The sequence below is a fragment of the Talpa occidentalis genome, unplaced genomic scaffold, assembly GCF_014898055.3.
Source record: "Talpa occidentalis isolate TD23 unplaced genomic scaffold, MPIMG_talOcc4v2.1 talOcc4.14, whole genome shotgun sequence".
NCBI lineage: Eukaryota > Metazoa > Chordata > Mammalia > Eulipotyphla > Talpidae > Talpa > Talpa occidentalis.
The window spans coordinates 81,699,415-81,718,000 of record NW_023601433.1 but is presented as its reverse complement, the minus strand read 5'-3'; the positions used below and the strand labels follow the sequence as shown (position 1 = coordinate 81,718,000).

At 51.8% G+C, this 18,586-nt stretch overlaps 1 protein-coding gene across 2 annotated transcripts in view; it reads right to left on the bottom strand.

Moving 5' to 3' along the window:
• Positions 1-6,061: 6,061 nt before the first annotated feature.
• The window catches only part of SPRING1 (SREBF pathway regulator in golgi 1), a 157,519-nt gene continuing 144,994 nt past the window's right edge, over positions 6,062-18,586 (bottom strand). Inside the window, exon 6 of one of the 2 annotated variants that reach the window (XM_054695312.1) lies at positions 6,062-7,870. In XM_054695312.1, the coding sequence (XP_054551287.1) occupies positions 7,842-7,870 (29 nt within the window). In that variant the 3' untranslated portion in view covers positions 6,062-7,841. Of the gene's footprint in view, positions 7,871-9,851; positions 10,281-18,586 lie in introns of those variants that run through there. The other variant, XM_054695313.1, reaches the window with a different exon arrangement.

Here is an 18,586-nt window from a genome sequence, read left to right as displayed (position 1 = left end):
TGACTCCCTTCCTGAAAAGCTGCGTGCTCTTGACCACGGTCACTGACAGTCTCTGCCTCTGTCTCCTCATCCTCCAGTGCCTCGTCACAGAATAAATTGATCGAGTTTCAAACAAGGGTTTAATGAAGTGACTGGTTTAAGATAAAGCATGCAATAAATCGTAACATTATTTTTACTTGCCTTCCAGTAGAGGGGACATAGCAGTGAGAGGAGAGAATCATGAGCTCCGAGGTCCCACGGGGGTCACTGTGCCCAGAGGGAGCTTCTGCCACCCAGCAAAAGGGAAAGCAGGTGTGTAGAGACCAATGGATCCAGACTAGCGGCGATCTTGCCCGGCAGGGAACTGTGGGCCACGTCTGCAGACATTTGGGTGTTGCCACGACAGGGTGGAAGACGCCACAGGTCAGGGGTGCAGCTGAGTACCTTACAGTGCAGAGGCCAAGAATGCCCAGGCTGAGAACATGCGTAGACAGAGCCCTCCCAGCCTGCGGGCCTCCAGAGTGGCAGCAGACATGGCCTGCAGGGAGCCCAGAACAGATGGACAGATGGACGGACAGACGGATGGGCGGACAGGTGTTTCCATGAGCAGGAGGAAGCCCCTGGTGCAGGCTGGACAATGAGGTGTCAGTGCTCAGCTAAGACTCCCAGCAAGAAAGGCTGGTTCCCCCCACCCCGGCCCCTCTCAGGCCGCTCTGCTCCCTGATCCCGCGTGGCCAGGCCCTGGTCAAGTGCAGCTGCTCCCCCCGCTCACTCCACTCAAACCAAGGGCACTGGACCCGGAAGATGCCAGAATTTCAGCAGGAATTTCCCTCCTCGGCGGCTGGCTCATAGGGGGACTTACGAGGCGCTCGTTTCTGACAGTTCTGTGGAAATCTGTTCTGGGTTAAAAATCCATCTCTGGAGTTCCCCCAACAAGCTGCCATTCTCAGGGGCCCTGCGAAGGAGAATCACCGCCGCCAGGCTGGACTGCGGGCGAGCACTGAGCACCAGCGCGGGCTCCAGGAAGGCCTGCTCCGAGGACTCCTCCACGGCCATGGCGCTGGGAGGTGCCGGCAGCCCTGGAGCGTGGAGCCTGCCCCGGGCAGGGAGGACGCAGCTTTGCGCCCCAGGCACCTGGTTCGCAGCTGAGACCTGCTCCTCCTTGGCCGAGGCCAGCAGCTGGCCGGCCGATCTCCGGGCTGTCTGCAAGCTCCAGCTTCGGCCGGCTCCTGAGAGGCACGTTCTCCCCTCCTTTCATGCAGCCCATGGGGCATCGTGCTTGGAGTTTGCTGTTGTCTTCCCTTGACCCTGAACTTCAGAGAGGGCTCTGGGGCAGCATCTGGCCCAGCTTCCTCGCCTGTCAAAGAGGCCAGGTGGCATGGGACCCTCAGAGGGATACCCGCTGGGCCATCCACATGGATAGGAATTTGCACACCTCAGATTAGTTTCCGAGAGCTGCAGTGGCCAATTATCCCAAACTTGGGTGACTTAAAACAACAGGAATTTGTTCTCTCACAGTTCTGGAGACCAGAAGGTCGAAATTAGGGTGTCAGCAGGGCTGAGCACCCACTGAAGCCTGGAGGGATGAACCCTTCCTTGTCTACCTGGGTGGCTCCAGGTGCTCCATAGCAGGTGGCTGCATCATCCTGACCATTCCTCCCGGGCCCCGTGGCCTTATCCTCACATGTCTGTTCCCTATATGTGTAATTTCTAGAAACACATGTGATTGCATTTAGGACATGGTGGATTATCCCAGATTCTCTCATCTCAAATCTTATTATAACACAGATGCAAAGATCCTTTTCCTAAGTAAGGTAGTATTTGCCGTTTGCAGGAATTTGACAGAGCTGTCCTGGAGAGGTGGGGCCATTTTTCAGCCTACCATACCCACTTTTCTTCTGGAAAATGACTGGCTGATGAGCCCCACCTTCCCCTGCAGCTGCAGGAATCTGCAAGTGACCCTCAAGAGCAACTGCGTCTGTCCTGAGACAGACTTCACAGCTCTGGTATCACGAGAGAGTATCTAAGTTTTTCAAAGTAGTTTCTCATCTGTTACTCTGCTGTGAGCAACTGAGGCCCAAGGGTGGCTGGTAGCAAGCTCATTTAATTGATGGAGTAACTGAGACCTGAAACTCCCAGCCCACTCTCTCCTTGGGTTACTCAGCTCCTCAGAGCCAAGGCAGGCCTCTTGTCTGGTCTGGGTCACGCTCCTTCCCCTTCTGTAGCCTCTCACTGCCCGTGAACTCTGTTCTGGAAGCTGAGAAGGATAGACAAGTCCAAGGCTGCAAAGTGGACCCAAGACCACCCAGATCCCTAACTCAGCCCCCAGAGGAGTGCCAGCAGAACTTGGCTGGAAATCCCTGTGGTGCAGGTGGCAGGCAAGTTCCCCACAGCTGGTAGCACACCATTGGAGACCTCTTCTTCCCTGTGGGTATCTTCCTGTCAAGGGATTTTCTGAAACCTCAAGCACCAAGGGGTCATGAAGGACATGAGCGGAATTACAAAGAGCTGCTTTGCCTTCAGGCAAAAAAGATTTAAATAGTCTTGGGACAGATCAAATTCAATCTGGAGGGTGGCTCCTTGTTCCCAGCCCCACCTGCCTGTGACTTACACATCCGGGCAAACACTGTCGGGTCCTAGGTCTTGGCTTCCTTGAAATAACATTGATTTGGTGTGAGGCAGGTGGGGGTGATTAGCGCACCCCACCCCTGCCTTTTTAATCTAACCCAGAAATGAGGGTGAAGACATAATGACAGCCGACTCTTTGGAGTTCTGCAGAAGAAAGATGCAACACCAACATAAGGTATCATTAATTTTATTACTTGTCAGAAAGAGGTGGGGGAACCAGTTAAGAAGCAGCGGGATGAGAGGTGAGTAGACGGGTCCCTGGAGGGCGTGGTGGGTGGATGGGCTTGGAAATGGCCATCATTTATTTATGGCTTTTGTTAAGTGCCTGGAATGTGCTGGGTGCTGCGCTGGATGCGTGTGTAACGCAGATATATATAATACATATAAACCGCCCAGGCCGGCCTTCTGGGGGACGTTACTAGCTCTGCACTCTCCTCTTCCAGCAAACGGGCCCATCTTTGTTCCGAGTCCAACACGGCCCCCGAAACCCCCACTTCGGCTCTGGCTCTTCCAGGGCAGCCTGCAGGCGCGGGAAGTCTGGCTTCAGGCAGCTGAGTGTCCGGGAGGAGCGAGAACACTGAGTTAGCTCGGTTCATCTGCCCCCGGCCAAAGTGCCTCCGGCCCCGGCGGCCTCCTGTGAGTGTGGTGGGGGGACTGGGCCCCGCCTGAAGGCGCCTCGCTGGGCGGGATTGTGGACGCCAGGTCAGCCGTGGAAATAGACTCAGGGGAGGCACAAAGCCGCAGGCAAGCGAATGTCTAACCAGACCTCAGAGCGAGAGAAGGGCTGTAAGAGCCAGCAGCGGGCCCTACAGCCCGGAGCACCCCTCTCTTCTCCTCTGACGGGCCGCAGGTCTCTGGAAAACTGGGAAGAGGGTTTCGGATCCTCTCCTTTGAAAAATGCACTTACCCGCGTCGGCGGACACACGTGCACACTCACACCCGTGCCCGAGATGTGGGGGCCCACGCGTCCCTGAAGCCCATGAGGACCCCGGTTGCTCCCCTTCTTTACCAAGGTCAAGTATTGCGACTTCGCTTCCTTAGTTTGAAAGTTGCCAGCCATGCTGGGAGGCAGGTGCCGCACCCCCTGCCCGGGCTGCATGGGGCGGAGACCCAGAGGAGCACCACCTTGGCCCCGGCCACGAGCTGGCGAGTGCCCAGCGGGACCAGACACCGCGCGCACAGCTGGAGGGGGCACCTTGGCATCCAGCGCTACCTTGTAGGAATGCCATTCCCAGGGACCTCGATGAGAGAGACACCCCCGTGGAGTTGGCCTGCTCTGGCCTGAGGCCCCTGTAACTGTTTCTCCCAAGCTCGTGTGTGGGTGTTGATGCGAAAGGGGCAGCTGCATGAGCGAGCGGGCGGGTCCTGGGCGGTGTGGGCGGGAGGCTGAAACGTCGATGCCCAGGCTTCCAAGGGCCAGATGGCCAAGCATCCATCCCTCCAGGTAAATCACACGCGGGCACCCCCCTGGAAATGGCAGTCCCCTCCCAGCCCCCTCTAGTAAAATCCAAACTCTGTCCAGTGCTCCGTGGCCCAGCAGGCCGGCTGCACCTTCCTCCCTCTCCTCCCGCGCTCTCTTCCTTGGTCACACACGGCAGCAGCCCTGGCCTCTGCCAGCTCCTAGTCCTTCCCAAGCCTTTTGCACCCCGGGGCCTTTGCACATGCTCCACATTCCTCCTGCTGCCTCGGGATATTCTTCCCTGGCTCTCCCCACGCCTGACTCGGCTCATCTTTTTAGGTCTCAGCTTGAATGTCACTTTCTCGGAGAGATTTTCTTTGACTTTATCTAAGAATATCCCTCTGCATTCTCCAGCCATCTGTTTCTTCCTCCTTGGCCCTTATGACAGTCTTTATCTGTTTTATGTCTGTTTGGTGACATATTTATTTTCTATCTCTCCCTTGACCATATAAAGAGCCCTGAAGGTGGGAACATTCTGTCTTGGCTAATATTTTGGCCTGCAGGGCCTCCCTCGTTGTGCAAGGGGTGAAGCATCAACACTATGACTCTATCTATCAGCAGCCACTGCAGGATGAGTTTGATCCCTCGCCCGCTGCTCCCCTCAGCAGTGTATTTCAGTAGATCTGCCTGTTCTGCTCCCCACTCTGTCTCTGGTGAATCCTCTCACCCCCTGCACCTCTGGCTTATACCTCAGTTCTTATATGCATAAATAAATAAAAGTAAGTCTTGAATAAAAATAATAATATTTTGACCTGCAGCCCCTAGCACATCGTAAGGGCTCAGTTATTGAAGACAGCAGGTGCGTTTGGAAGCAGGAGTATCCCTCAGCCACCGCTTTGCCCTCCTCAGCGTGGTACCATGATCAACATTTGGCTCACGAGTATGATGCTGCCCCAGGCGTGAGCTGGTGGGGACATGACTATTCAAGATGGCGGCCCCTGGGCCATTTGAGGAACCAAATTTGGGGAAACAAAGCAAATGCAGAGCAAGGTGGGAAGGTTCCAGTGCTCCTAAGTTTCAAAAGATGAGACAATGGTGCTGGCTTAAAAAAAAAAATGTCTTGCCAACCAGATCCATCTTCAAAAGAAAACCAGCCTGTAGACAGTTTTATGACACGGTCTGAAGAACAGGAAATGGCCACAAGAAAGTGTCAGGAGACTTTTCGAAGTTGTCTTGCTTTCTTAGGAAAATGCTGCTGGCTTCTAGAACAGCAGGTTAATTAAATTCAGTTGATTGGATGCTTTTTTTTTTTTTAATAGATCTGTTTTTGTTTTTGTTTTTTAAGATTTATTTATTTATACAAGCACTGGGTACAGTCAGAAGCGCGGGAGGGTGAGAGAATTCACCAGAGCCAGAGCGGGGAGCAGAGCCGGCAGAAGGACCGAAGTACACTGCTGAGGGGAGCAGCGGGCGGCAGGAGTGGTCTACGCGCCATGTGGGACCCTTCTCTGTGGCCGGGGAGCAGCCGGGGATCGAACTGGTGCTGCAGAAGCTGCGGGCAGCTTCGCAACCCAGCGCTCAACCGCTGCGCCACCGGGGAGGCCCAATATTTTCAAAGGCTGTTCCAGACCCTCACCGGCCCTACCAGGGCATCTTCTGAGCAAGTGTGTAAGCTAGGGAGAAGTGAGGCCGTCCTGGTGAGACAAGGCAGACATTCTCTAGGGACTGACCACACCACTGGGCATGATGGGGCAGGAGGCCATGGGGCCTGAGTGTCCAGTTCTTCTTCCACCCACCCTCCCCTCCACAGAGCACCATAAAAGTGAGATAGTGCTTTCTCCGGGGAGATAGTGCAGGCATGGGGTTTTCAGAGAGGCACCAAAAGGGGCAGACAGACCCACACCAATAGGGTTTTCTGCCATGAGCTCAACACAGCCCCTCCCCGGGGGCCTCGCCTGTGCACCTAGGATGGCAGAGGAAACCAATATGGAGTAACACCGATGTCAAAGTATGAAAAACCAAATTTGTGAAATAGCAATATGCAAGCTTCTTTATTATACATTAAGTAATAAGATGTAGCGGCCAGTCTGTCTGCTGCTGTAATTTCCAAGCTGTGAGGAGCCCCAACAATATTGTGACATGTTAGTGACAGGAATGTGTGTGCGTGAGCCGGTACTGCAGTGGCTTGTCACTGACATTCCTATTAAGAGAAAAGGCTACCTCTCTATGAGAGGTTAGTGAAACAGATGATAAATAGGTAGTAAATAAATAAATATTTTCCGCCAGCCAAATTCACTGGACCCTGAGTTCTACCTGTACACCCTCAGGGGGTCTGAGGATACAGGGCCAGGACCCTTATTGATCAAATGGCTTTTGTTTTGTTCCTAAAGATTTATTTATCTACGCATACAAGAGCTGGGGTGTAGGCCAGAGGTGTGTGGGGGGTTGAGGGGCGGTGAAAGGATTGACCAGAGACAGAGTGGGGAGCAGAACAGGCAGATCTACCGAAACACACTGCTGAGGGGAGCAGCGAGTGTGACAGCTACACACATCTGCTGCACCACGTGGTTAGCTCCCTGGCTGGGGATAGAACTCATGCAGCAGTGGCTGTGCATAGCTTCATAGTGCTGCGACTTAACCTCTTGCACCACCAGGGAGGCCCTTAAATGGCTTTTGACATGAGCACCCAGGGGTGCTGGAGGCCTCAGTAACAGGGTCAGAGAGCATACTCCTGGGGTCACCGGCTGAATGAATGCCTCGGTCTTTCCATGTCATCAGGGAGAGTACAGGGATGACATTTGGGGGTCCAGCAATAAATAGAAGCGGGGGGGGGGGCGTGTAGAGTGGTCAAGAACATGGTGGGGGAGTCAAAGAAAACCAGGCTGATATTGGACGGCCCCCACTTTGAAGCTGGGCATTAGCCAAATGCGTCCTTGGGCAGGTCAGTACTCAGCTGGCTTCCCTATCCAGGGGGACCGGAGGACACACCCTAGCTGGTTGCTGGAGGACCCAGTGAGATAAGGAATGGAAAGTTCTGGTGAAAAGCCAGCGTATGGAAGCATTCAGTTGAAGACAACTGTTCAAGCACCAGCTCGCTCTCTCGTTTGGCTGGCGCCCAGCTCCCAAGCCCTCGGAACGCAGCAGATAGCATTCGCCTTCAGCCTTTCTAGATCACGGCTGCTCTGGGTCACTCGATCTTCTCCTCTAGAAAATGGCCATTCACCCCTGGGAGAGTCTCCCGTGGGGTCTCTTGGAAAATTCATCTCTCGCCCTCCACCACCAGGCCAGCCCGTGCCAAGGAGTTAGAGAGGCACACCCAGTCCTTGGTTCAAAGGCTTTTCTTTTCTTTTATTCTTTCTTTCCTTTTTTTTTTCAATTGTCCACCAAAGCCGAGTTGCTGAGTGAATCGTTAGGGGAGCGAATTCCAAGAGCGTGAGCTTCTCCTGTTTCCCAGGACAGGTTTGGGCCAAGACAAACCCGGGTGATGCCAACAGCAGTTACTTAAACAGTGGGGCCCAGAGCTGGCTTCTCGGTGGGGCTGGGGGGGCTCTGTGTGAACGTCCTCTTCTCTCCTTCCGCAGGGCGATTAAAGGAACCACATGTCACTTTCTCCTTACGCCTCTTTCTTCCTTCCTTCCTCATGCCCCCCTCCCCGAGGCTCTGCAAAGTCTCTGGGTGTTTCTCCAAGAGCCGGGAGCTGAGGCCTCTTGATTTATGTTCACTTGGCAACTCGAGGCTGCAATGGCCTGCGAAGCCTGAATAACTGGAAAAGGGAAATGGGGATGGGCGGGGCTGCTGGGAGGGGCTGGCTGTGGCTTAGGCTTGGCCCTCCTGCTCAGAGACCAGAGCTGGACCCCAGGACCCCTGTGCGAAAAGGAAATGAAACAAAGTGAACTTTGAAAAGGATGTGGAGCTTATTCAAAGAAGCCAGCACCAGCTGTCCTTTCTGGGTGCCTGCTGACACCTCCGGTTCTCCTGACACATCCATCCTCCTGCCCCTCTTGGGTTTAATGTGTAATCTGTGAGGAAATAGTGGAAATTGTAACCCCCTCTCTGGGCCATTGTGGGAGCTCTCTCAATGTTATTTGAATGAAGCACTTTCAACAAAAGAAGTTGGAAGTCGACTCTTTCGGGTTTGGTTCTGGTATGTGTCTTGCCTGGGCCTGCAGAACATGAGTTGACATCTCTGTGAAAGTCTGGCTGTCATCCCCCATTGAAGTTGCATCTATTTCCCTAATTAGATCTTGAGCCATTTGAGGGCAGGAACTCTTCCCGCTTTCTCTCTCTCCCTTTATACCTTCTGCAAATACTTGTCGAGCACCTACTAGGTGCCATCATCTCTCCCCTCCACCCCAAATTTAACTCTTAGCATGTGGTCTCCAAATAGGATGGTGGATGGGTGGGTGGGTAGTGGATGGATGGTGGATGGATGGGTGGGTGGGTAGATGTATGGATGGGTGGATGGTGGATGGGTGGGTAGATGTATGGATGGATGGATAGTGGATGGGTGGGTGGATGGATGGATGGTGGATGGGTGGATGGATGGATGGATGGATGGATGGTGGATGGGTGGGTGGATGGATGGATGGATGGTGGATGGGTGGGTGGATGGATGGATGGATGGTGGATGGGTGGGTGGATGGATGGGTGGATGGATGGATTGATGGATGGATGGTGGATGGATGGGTGGGTAGATCTATGGATGGATGGATGGATGGATGGATGGATGGATGGATGGTGGATGGAGGGTGGATGGATGGATGGTGGATGGATGGGTGGATGGATGGATGGATGGATGGTGGATGGGTGGGTGGATGGATGGATGGTGGATGGATGGGTGGATGGATGGTGGATGGGTGGATGGATGGATGGATGGATGGTGGATGGGTGGGTGGATGGATGGTGGATGGGTGGATGGATGGATGGATGGATGGTGGATGGGTGGGTGGATGGATAGATGGATGGATGGTGGATGGATGGGTGGATGGATGGATGGATGGATGGTGGATGGATGGGTGGGTAGATCTATGGATGGATGGATGGATGGTGGATGGGAGGGTAGATGTATGGTCAGACAAATAAATAGATGGTGTTTTATGGGGGACTCCAGGAAGCAGACCAATGTCTTCAGTTCTCTAGAAGGTTGTATATGTGTTTTACATATCAAAAATCAGGTCCCAGGCAGCAGAGAGGTGGGCCAGGACTAGAGATAGGAGACAGGACTGTTGGCTATCACCTTGGCCATGATCTTGTTGTGTGTCTAGGAACGCTTTAACTCATTGCGCTCTGGTCGCCCTCTCTATCACAGGAAAGCAATCTCAAGACTTCTTTAGCATTCTGTGAGCCTCAAAAAACTTTTACCCCCAAAGTCAATGAAATCTGATCGATTCATAAAAAAATTCTGAGTCCACCAGCCTCACCCCCAGTCCATTCCCTTCTTGGACTGTCTCTCCCTGGTCTGCCTTGGAACTGCCCATGTCTTCTCTTGTTCAGGAATCTACGGTGGTTACCAATGGCCAGTCACAGCCAGTGTTTTCTTTTTCCCAACCACAAATCCACCTTATTTCTCAGCTCTCAGCACTGGACTCTCCCTCTCTGCTAAGGTCACTCTCCTCTCCAACCCTGATTTGCCCCTAGACCTTTCCATAATGCCCTTCCTGTTCCATTTATATCCTAAATATTGGTGGTTTCATAAAATTTCTATTAGCATCAACCAAATTTAACTTGACTCTGGACAGACCATCCCCAAATGAGACATTAACAGAAAAGAGAAAAAATATTTCCATATTTCCACAACCAGAGACAAACTCTAAACATCTTGGATTATTTTCTTCCAGTCTTTTTTCTTTTTAAATCTAAGCCAGGTTTTACAAGATGAACCAGATAATTTACTTATCAATTGTCTGTGGTTGGTTGGCTGTGGAGGTTGCTTCTAATCTTTTACCATCGTCTACTTGTTGTGAGGAACATCCTGTCACTAAATCTTTTTACATGTCTTTAATTATTTCCTTGGGCTAAATTCCTAACAGTAGAATCACTGGGATTAAAGGCTTTTTGATGATGGGGGTGGGAGGGGAGGAACCACATTGAGATCCAAATCCTTTATGAGCACAGGGAGCACATTGAGTGAGAAAGTGACAACCCCCATCTTTTTCGTTGGGAATTGGCCAGTTTAACAGGCATCCCAGCACCCTTGCTTCCCTGTCTGCAAATGTCCTGGCCCAACACCAAGCAAGCTTCTGAGACTTCTAGAAGATTCTCAAACGGCCATACACTAAAAGAAAAAAAAAACAACAAAACACTTTAGCCAGACCTGAGTGTCCCCTGAGTGTCCCCTAACTCAACCCCCACCCCCTCCTCATTGATGGAACTGTGCAATTGGACATGTGTGATTGACTGTGGTATTAAGAAAATATGTATGACACAATGTTTTTTAGCTTTTTCCAGAGATATTTATATCACACAAATGGCATGTTGTTTTTTTTTCCCCCCTCTCAACCACTAAGAATGAATAAATCAATTGTCCTAATCAAGCTAATGGAGAGGGCTTGGGCTAGAGAGATAGGTGGGTGGGGGCTCTTTGCCCAAGCCTGCTGCCACCACCTTATCAGGGAGGCCTGGGCAAACGCTTCATATCTCTGGGCCTCTGTTTCCCTGTCTCAGAGATGGGTATGGTGATATCCAACTGCTAATGACTTTGCAGGATAAAGATCACTGGAAGCATTTGGAGTTCTTTGGAAGAAAGTAGCTGCATGAATTTTTAATCCTCTATTTCAGCTCTTGGGAGCTGCGTGTAGGAGCAGAGCCGTAAACACAGAGAACTCACCACTCCGTGCTAGTTTATAAGGTTTTTGTCTCACACAATCCCACAGATCTGACCTTAAGAACAACTCAGAATGAGGGGAAATGCAGTTTGTTGTGGCTGCTGTTATTACATAAAAATTAATGGCTTGGCAAACACAGGGATCACCCTGTCGTGCTGAGGTCGTGTTTATACCAAGCAAATATATTTCAAGTTCCTAAACCTTCGGCAGCCCTGCAGGGCAGAACGACACAGCTCCCACGCAAGACTCGGAATCCTGTCCCAGGACCACTGTGACTCCGGAGGGAGACATTAGTGAGCCTGAATTTTGCAGCCAGAACCCCATCAGCTCCAAATTCTTTTTTTAAAAAAGATTTCATTTTTATTTATTTATGCATACAAGAATGGGGTGTAGGCCAGAGGTGCAGGGGGTGAGAGGGTGCACCAGAGATACAGTGGGGAGCCAAACAGGAGGATCCACTGCCATACACTGCTGAGGGGAGCAGCGGGAGAGACAGGAGAGGTCTGCTGAGCCATGTGGGTCAGCTCCCTGGCTGGGGATGGAACTCAGGCAGCAGTGGCTGTGGATAGCTTGATAGTGCTGAGACTTTAACCCCTGTACCACCAGGGAGGCCCAGCTCCACATTCTTTATGGCTGAAGCAGGCTTTTCAGTTCCTAGTTTATTGAGCTAGGCTGCTAACCCCACTGAACAATGAAAACAAGAAAAAGGAAATTCATAAGGCTATAGGACCCAAACTGGGGTCTCCTGCATCGTTCATTCAGCCTTTCACCCAATGTTTATTGAGCACCTAGTATCTACCTGGGTGCTGAGTGCTGGGGATGCAGTGGACAGCAAAAGCAGAACTGTCCCTGCCTGGGGGGAGGCTGTAGTCAAGTTAAAAAGATAGACATTAACCAGTAATCACACCAGGAAATGCAAACTTACAACCCATTTGGGGTCACGGTATCTGGTCTAGCCTTGACTGAAGTCACTGCATAAGCAAAGGCCCCTTTTAAGAGAAAGTGGGACACTCGAGGATGTGAAAGTCCACAGTAGTGAGATTAAACAAGGAAAGAACTAAAAAGATGGAGCTACACACATCCACTGAGATGTCCATAATAATTAGCACACGTGCACACACATGTGCACACACCTACAGGAAAGTAACAAATATTTTCTATATTCCAAGAATATGGAAACATTGAGATCTTCATGCTCACTAGTGAGGACATAAGATGGCACAGTCACTGTGGGAAAGTGGTTCCTCAACAAGTGAAATATAAAATGACTATAGGACCCAGCAATGTCACTCCTAAGTATATGCCTTAAAGATCAGAACCACCGCAGGGGAGGAGCAGGGAGAGGGAAACTCTATGGGGACTCAATCTGAGGGGGTGGGGGGAAGGAAATATTGTCTTAAAAATGTAAAAAAATTGATAAATGTTAAAATAAAAAAAATTAAAAAATTAAATAAAGATCAGAACCAGATATTCAAACAAAATCTTGTACACGAATGTTCATGGAGTCACTATTCACAATTCCAGCCCAAAGCTGGAAACAACCCAAGTGTTCATATTGATAAACAAAAGGTGGGATCACCAGACAATGGAGTATTACTCAGCCATCAAAAGGAATGGAATATGTACATGCTACAACATGCTACAGCACGGCTGAATTTTGAAAATGTTATGTTAAGTGACAAAAGTCATAAGAGACCACACCTTGGAGGATTCCATTTATGTGAAATATCTAGAAATGACAAATCAATAGCAACTGAAAGGAGGAGTCTGGGGAATGGGAAGTGACCCCTAAGGGGAAAGGCGCTCCCGATTGATGAAAAAGTTCTGGATTTGACAGTAGTGATGGTTGCGAAATGGCGCGAATCTACTTAATGCCATTGAGTGGCACACTTGAAACGGTTGATTTTGTTATGTGGATTTTACGAGGACAACGATGATGATGACGATGACGACTACTGCTAATAGTAATAATAAAAGATGGGGCTAGGGAGGCAGGCCGAGACAACTCACAAAGGGCATGGCCGGGATTTTCGTGCTGAGAACAACGAACAGGTCATCCCAGCAACAGTTGGTGGGGGCTGGGTGGATGTGGGCACCGGTGTTAGGAGATGCACCACTGAGGGAGCCGGAATCAAGGTCCAGGGGAAAGAAGTGACTTGGACCAGGCGCACAGCGGTTTTGAGAAAAATAGCACAGCTGAGCCACAGGCAGCAGGGAAAGGCAAGGGGCCTTGCTGAGGGACTGGCGACACAATCACTCTGAGCTTCCTAAACATTTGCACACATATCACTTTGGGGCCTTGGAGGAAGACAGCACCTGTCCCCATAGCGCTGCTGGAAAACACCCTGGAAGAAGACCCCAGGTTTCAAGTTTTTATTCTTTTTCTTCTGTGGGATCTCGGGCGTGGAACTTTGTGCCTCAGTTTCTTTCCCTGTAAAATAGGGACCCTCTGGCCTACTTCAGAGGCTGCTGTGTGGAGGTCAGAAGAGAGAAGCATTTAAGGACAACTCCTGCCTGGCTCTCTCCCGGGATTCCTGGGGACTCAGATGAAGGGTTTATCTTTCCAAGACAACATAGATAACCCCGAGACGTACTCCACACTATTGGGGTGCATCTTCCTGCCCTTAGAAGGTGGCCCCTCGAACACACTCTCCAAAAGAGGCGCTCTTGCAGTAATCTCGAAGGTACTAGGCTGTTAAGGTTAGGAAGGCAGAGAGCTCCAGAAAGCAGTGCCAGGTCAGTGGAGAGAAGTTAAGCCCCCCTCGCGTCACTGTCGTCTGCACCTGCCCCGCCCCCCGCGCGGACCCCGCCCCGACCAAGCCCCGCCCAGCCCCGCCCCGGCGCAGGCCCCGCCCCCGGCGCCCGCCCGGTGCTGCAGGCTCGCACCTGCGCTCAGCTCAGTACCTGGGAGGGCGCGAGGGTCCCGCCAGGTGGGCCTGGGAGGGCTGGAACTGGGCAGGGTGGGCACGGGGAGACTCGCCTGTGCCGAGGCCTTCCCCGGCCCCCTCTTTACTCACCCCCCGGTTGGGAGCCTTGGATTTTGCACAATGTAAGTATTTATCCAACGCGCGCGCTGGCTGCGGAGCTCCTCGTTTGTCTTTCTGTCCTGCATCCGCCGGGGTGCTCCCGCCCCGCGCCCGGCTGGGCGGAGGCGCCTCAGGGGAGCGGTTCCCAAGGGCGCCGGCTCCGGCCCGGCCCGGCCCAGGGCAGCCCGGCGCGGCCAGGGGGCGAGGAGCGCCGGCCCCGGCCGCGCGCCCACTCGGCGTCTGTCCTTTTCTCCGATAAAAGGAACTTTTCATTCGTGTTTTAAACACCCTTTACCTTTTTTTTTTTATTTAAAGAGATTGCTTCCTATCGATCTGATTGGAGACATCGCAATGCCAAAGCAAAGTCTTGCACAACCCGCGCGCGCGCGCACACACTCCTGCACGCGCGCGGGCGCGTGCACACACACACACGCACACGCACACACATGCACACACATGCACACACATGCACGCTCCTCCAAGGTTTTCCGAACGTGTCGACTCCGGTTACAGCGAGCCCCTCCCCCACTCGCCTCTCCCCAGCCCTGGGAGGAGCGTTCTCGGGGCCCCCCAGCCCCCGAGGGGGCCGCCTAGGCTGGAGCGGGGTGGGGAGGGTCACGTAACGAAGACCAGAAAGAACAAATTAGATAATCAAAAGAATTATAGTAATTGCTTTCACTTTCCGAGCCCGCTCTGCGGATTCCCTCCCCCGCGCTCCTCCGCTTTCCGTCTGTCGGGAATACTCGGTCCCCCCCTAACCCCCCCAGCCCCCCCACCCCGCACCCCCACCCCGGCTCCTCCTCTCTTCTCCCCGCGCGAGCTCGCGCCTCCCCTCTCCGGCCCGCGTGCTGGAACGTTCAGCGGAATATGATGAATGATCACCTGTCACGGCTTGTTTATTATAATGCAGGCAATCAATTACCCGTCCCGCGCCGGCCGGCCCGCAGGAAATTTATATGCTCAGCACAAACCAATGTGAAAATGGAATCTCATTTGCCAAATGTCTTTCTCCCCGTACAGCACGATGATTACAGTCTGTGTTTGTTTCAACAGTCGTGTACAGCTGACAGTGCCATCATTTACTGCCTGGCTCCGGTCACGTTACTCCCAGGCTTTATTTATTGTGCTGCGAAGGCCGGCACGGGAAGAGGACAAGGGTGTCTGTCAGGGATGCCGCCGCGGTGAAAAGGGGGCGGGCTGGGTCGCATTCCGGGCAGCACTTCAGCCTCAGCGCCTGGACCCTGCCTCCCCAGGCCCCTTCCCCTGTCCCCCAACCCCACATCCTCTGCCAGGCCGCCTGAGCAGCCCCGGGAGCCCCCAGACCCGCTGGTCCCCGCCCTGGGGGTCAGAAGCTCCACAGGTCCCCGGGATTGGGATCGGAGCTCCAGTTCTAGTCCTGAGCCTGCCTAGTTTGTGGCCTAGGATTCAACCTTCTCACCTGAAAAATGCCAGTGCTAATACCTCTCTCGCAGGACTATGGTGCTGTCTGGATCATCACATGTCTCCATCAGTGTCTATTCCGGTGACTTCAGATCATGCACTGGGCAATCTCAGACCCACCCACTCGCAGAATTCCACTGGGAGCTGGAATTCATGCCCCATCTTAAAATGCCCCCCAATCTTTATTTTCCGACACTTGTCCGTCTCGAGATCCGTTTCTCTTCGGGTGGAATTTTGCTGTCTTGTTTTCTCTACACTGGCACACAGTGTGACTTCAGAAAAATCAAGTGGCCATTTCTCTCTGCATCTCTTTCTGTCATTGGAAAATAGGTGTAGTAATCCTGGCCTTTCCAGCTGCGTGAGCGCTGGGGTCAGAGCAGAGCAGAGCAGAGCTCTCCCCTCTCTGAGCATCAGGTCACAGACTTGCTGGGAGGATCCACAGTGTCTTAGCTGTGAAAGTGCCTGTGAAGAGGCCAGTGCACTTGTTACCACCGGCTGGCCTCTCTATGCAAAGAGTGCAGGTTGGTCCTTGAATTTCCTTGCACAAAGCATTGGTCCAAATGTGTAGCCCCCACAGCACTTGGCATGAAGTGGGAGCTCAGTAAATGAGGGGCAGACAGATTCCTCTCTGGGTATTCATTGTCTTTTACTGTATGATAGATTTTGTTCCATGGGTGTTTCTTTAATGGCTGTCTGCCCCCCTAGTATGGAAACGCCAAGAGGAAATGCACCAGGTTGACTTTGACCGCTCATGTCCCCAACACATCACCTCCACTGAGCATATTTAAGTGTTCGCTAAATATTTGTGACTTGGATGGGTGGATGGGTGGGTGGATGGATGGGTAGATGGGTGGATGGATGGGTGGTTTCATGAATCCATGCATTACTGGGGCAACCTGTGCGGTGCAGAGCGAGGACCCCGTGAATAAATGCTTCTAGGTAGCTTCACTGTTTCTGACCTCACAGCATCAGGCTATTGCACACATGCCCAGCTTTGTCTGGGTGCTCGGAGCTATACTTACTCAGTGCCAGGTGGTGATATGCCTGCCTGGTTCCTCCGACTCACCCCTGAGAACAACACCCCTTGAATAAAGTCCCAGTTACTCTCATACCCCATGTCACTTTGAAATCTCTATGCCTCTCTGAACTGCTGGTGGGCAGGTAGCTACACAGCATTCCTTGATGAGCCCCAAGTGCCCAGTGCCGTGAGTGCCCAAAACCAACACTTTTTTCAATCAATCAAGATGATCTTTTCTCAACACAGACGTAGGGACTACAACTCAGAATTCCACGAAACCATGTTGGGGCAGGAAAAACGGATTCAAGTTCATATTTAAAAAGTGAAAAGTTAACAGCTGGATGGTATATTTCAGTCAAGCGCTTCGGATTTGCGGAAGGGCTTTCCTTTCTATAAATACGATTATTAGTCGCCATGATTATAATAACCGGGGTGTTGGCACAGAGCCATGCCTCCCCCGCAGGGTGGGCTGGGTAGAGCCGGGTATTCCCTCTGCTGACTTGCTTCACTAGTTGACTAACAGACCTTATTCCCTGGCCAAGTGGATCATATCCTGCCAACGCCAGCTTTCCAGGGGAAGCAGGAGTAAGCGCTGTGGGGTCCTGGGGGAAAAGCACCAGGCACTTGCTGCTGCTTTGACAGTTGAGGCCCCAAGAAGAGCTGGCAAACAAGGGGAAATGAAACATTTGAGTGGTTGCAAAAAATTCCGTGGGAAATCCCCCCTGGTAGTATTTATGTGCGCTGGCTGTGACAAGGGGAGCTAGGGGCTTTCGATTTCAAGGGTTCCTGAGCAGACTACGGTGGTGTTCCGAGCTGGCAGTCCCGGGAACAGTTCTCCTGGGCCACAAAAGATCAGTCTGTCCAGGGACGACTGGGCCACAGGTATCAAGTTGGCCATGAACCGCAAGCTTGTTCAGAAGCTAACCCGTGCTTGCAGAGCTGGGTTCTGCTCTGAAGACATATCCTTCTCTGTTGTTACCCTAGGTTTTCCCTGGTCTCAAGGGAGGCCAGGGAGGTGTTTTCCTCAGACTCACTCCACCTGCAAAATTGTGAGATCCTGTAGGAGCCTCCCATGGACTTGAAAAATCCAAAATCAGGGCTTCGTCTGCCTTTTCCTGTTAATATGGAATTTCTTCCTGTTTTCTCTGTTCCCATTTACAATTGGCCTGTTGTGCCTCCCACCTTCATTTAAAGAATAAAATGGACTGAAATTAACCAATCCTTGTTTTGCTTTCCTTAGAACTGATAACCATTCAAAATACTTACCATTATTGCTCATGTCTTGCTGCTGCTCATGTGATATATGTGTTTATAGATCTGCTTAAAAGTAAGGTTTATAGATTTTTAGAGACATTTAGTAGATGAGAAAACTGAAACCTAAAGAGATGAAATAAATTGCCTGTGTATGTTAGTCATGAGGTTTCAGTTGCCAAGTGACAAGCTCCTAACTTAAAAGGAGGTAGGCCAGATCAAAAATATAGTGGATTATTTAAATGAGAAGCAAGTGCTGTGTTAGCTTCAGGTATGGCTGGATCCAGGCCCTCAATGCAGTCTTTAAACATTTGCCTCCCTCCATCTCTTTGGCTCTGCTTTTCCTTGGATTTGTTTCCTTTTTAGATCGGCTCTTTCTACCTGTTTTACATCTTCTGGGAGTCAAATCCAGGTTTTCTTCTGGTTGCCTCTGTAAAAGTTCCAGAGTTAGGTCTGCTGGGCTTAGATAGGTTAAGTTGACCATTACTCAATGTCTCCAGCAAAAGGGGTGCAATAATCTGATTGCCCAGACCCCAGTCACATGCTCACTGCTGAAGCCTAGCCAAATCAAAGACTGCAGTGAGAGCGGGTGGTTCCCCTAAGGAATATTGGGGTGCTCTCATCAAAAGAATAACAGACTGGGTGGGCAGAAGGACCTCATGACCTTTCATCCCCTGTCACACTCCCGTAAGGGGCAGGAAGGCCTGCACACACATCTGCCCTCCACTCCTCCATGTTTCTCGAAACCATCTCGGCGCCGCCCTGGGGGGCCCCCTCATGCTCTATCTTGCTCTGGGACTCTAGCCCCACCCCTGCCACACAAGTCATTGTAGTCAGCAGTTTTCAGTGTGAATCTTGGGAGCAGCTGGAGGGAGGAGGACAGGGGCTGGGCACTGGGGCTGGGCGCTCAGGGTCGGTGCCATAGGAGTCCTGCCCGGAGTCCTGCCCGGATTTCCATCACGCAGCAATTCTTGTATCCATTTGTTGCTCGTTGTCCTTACCCACATTTATTTAAACAAAC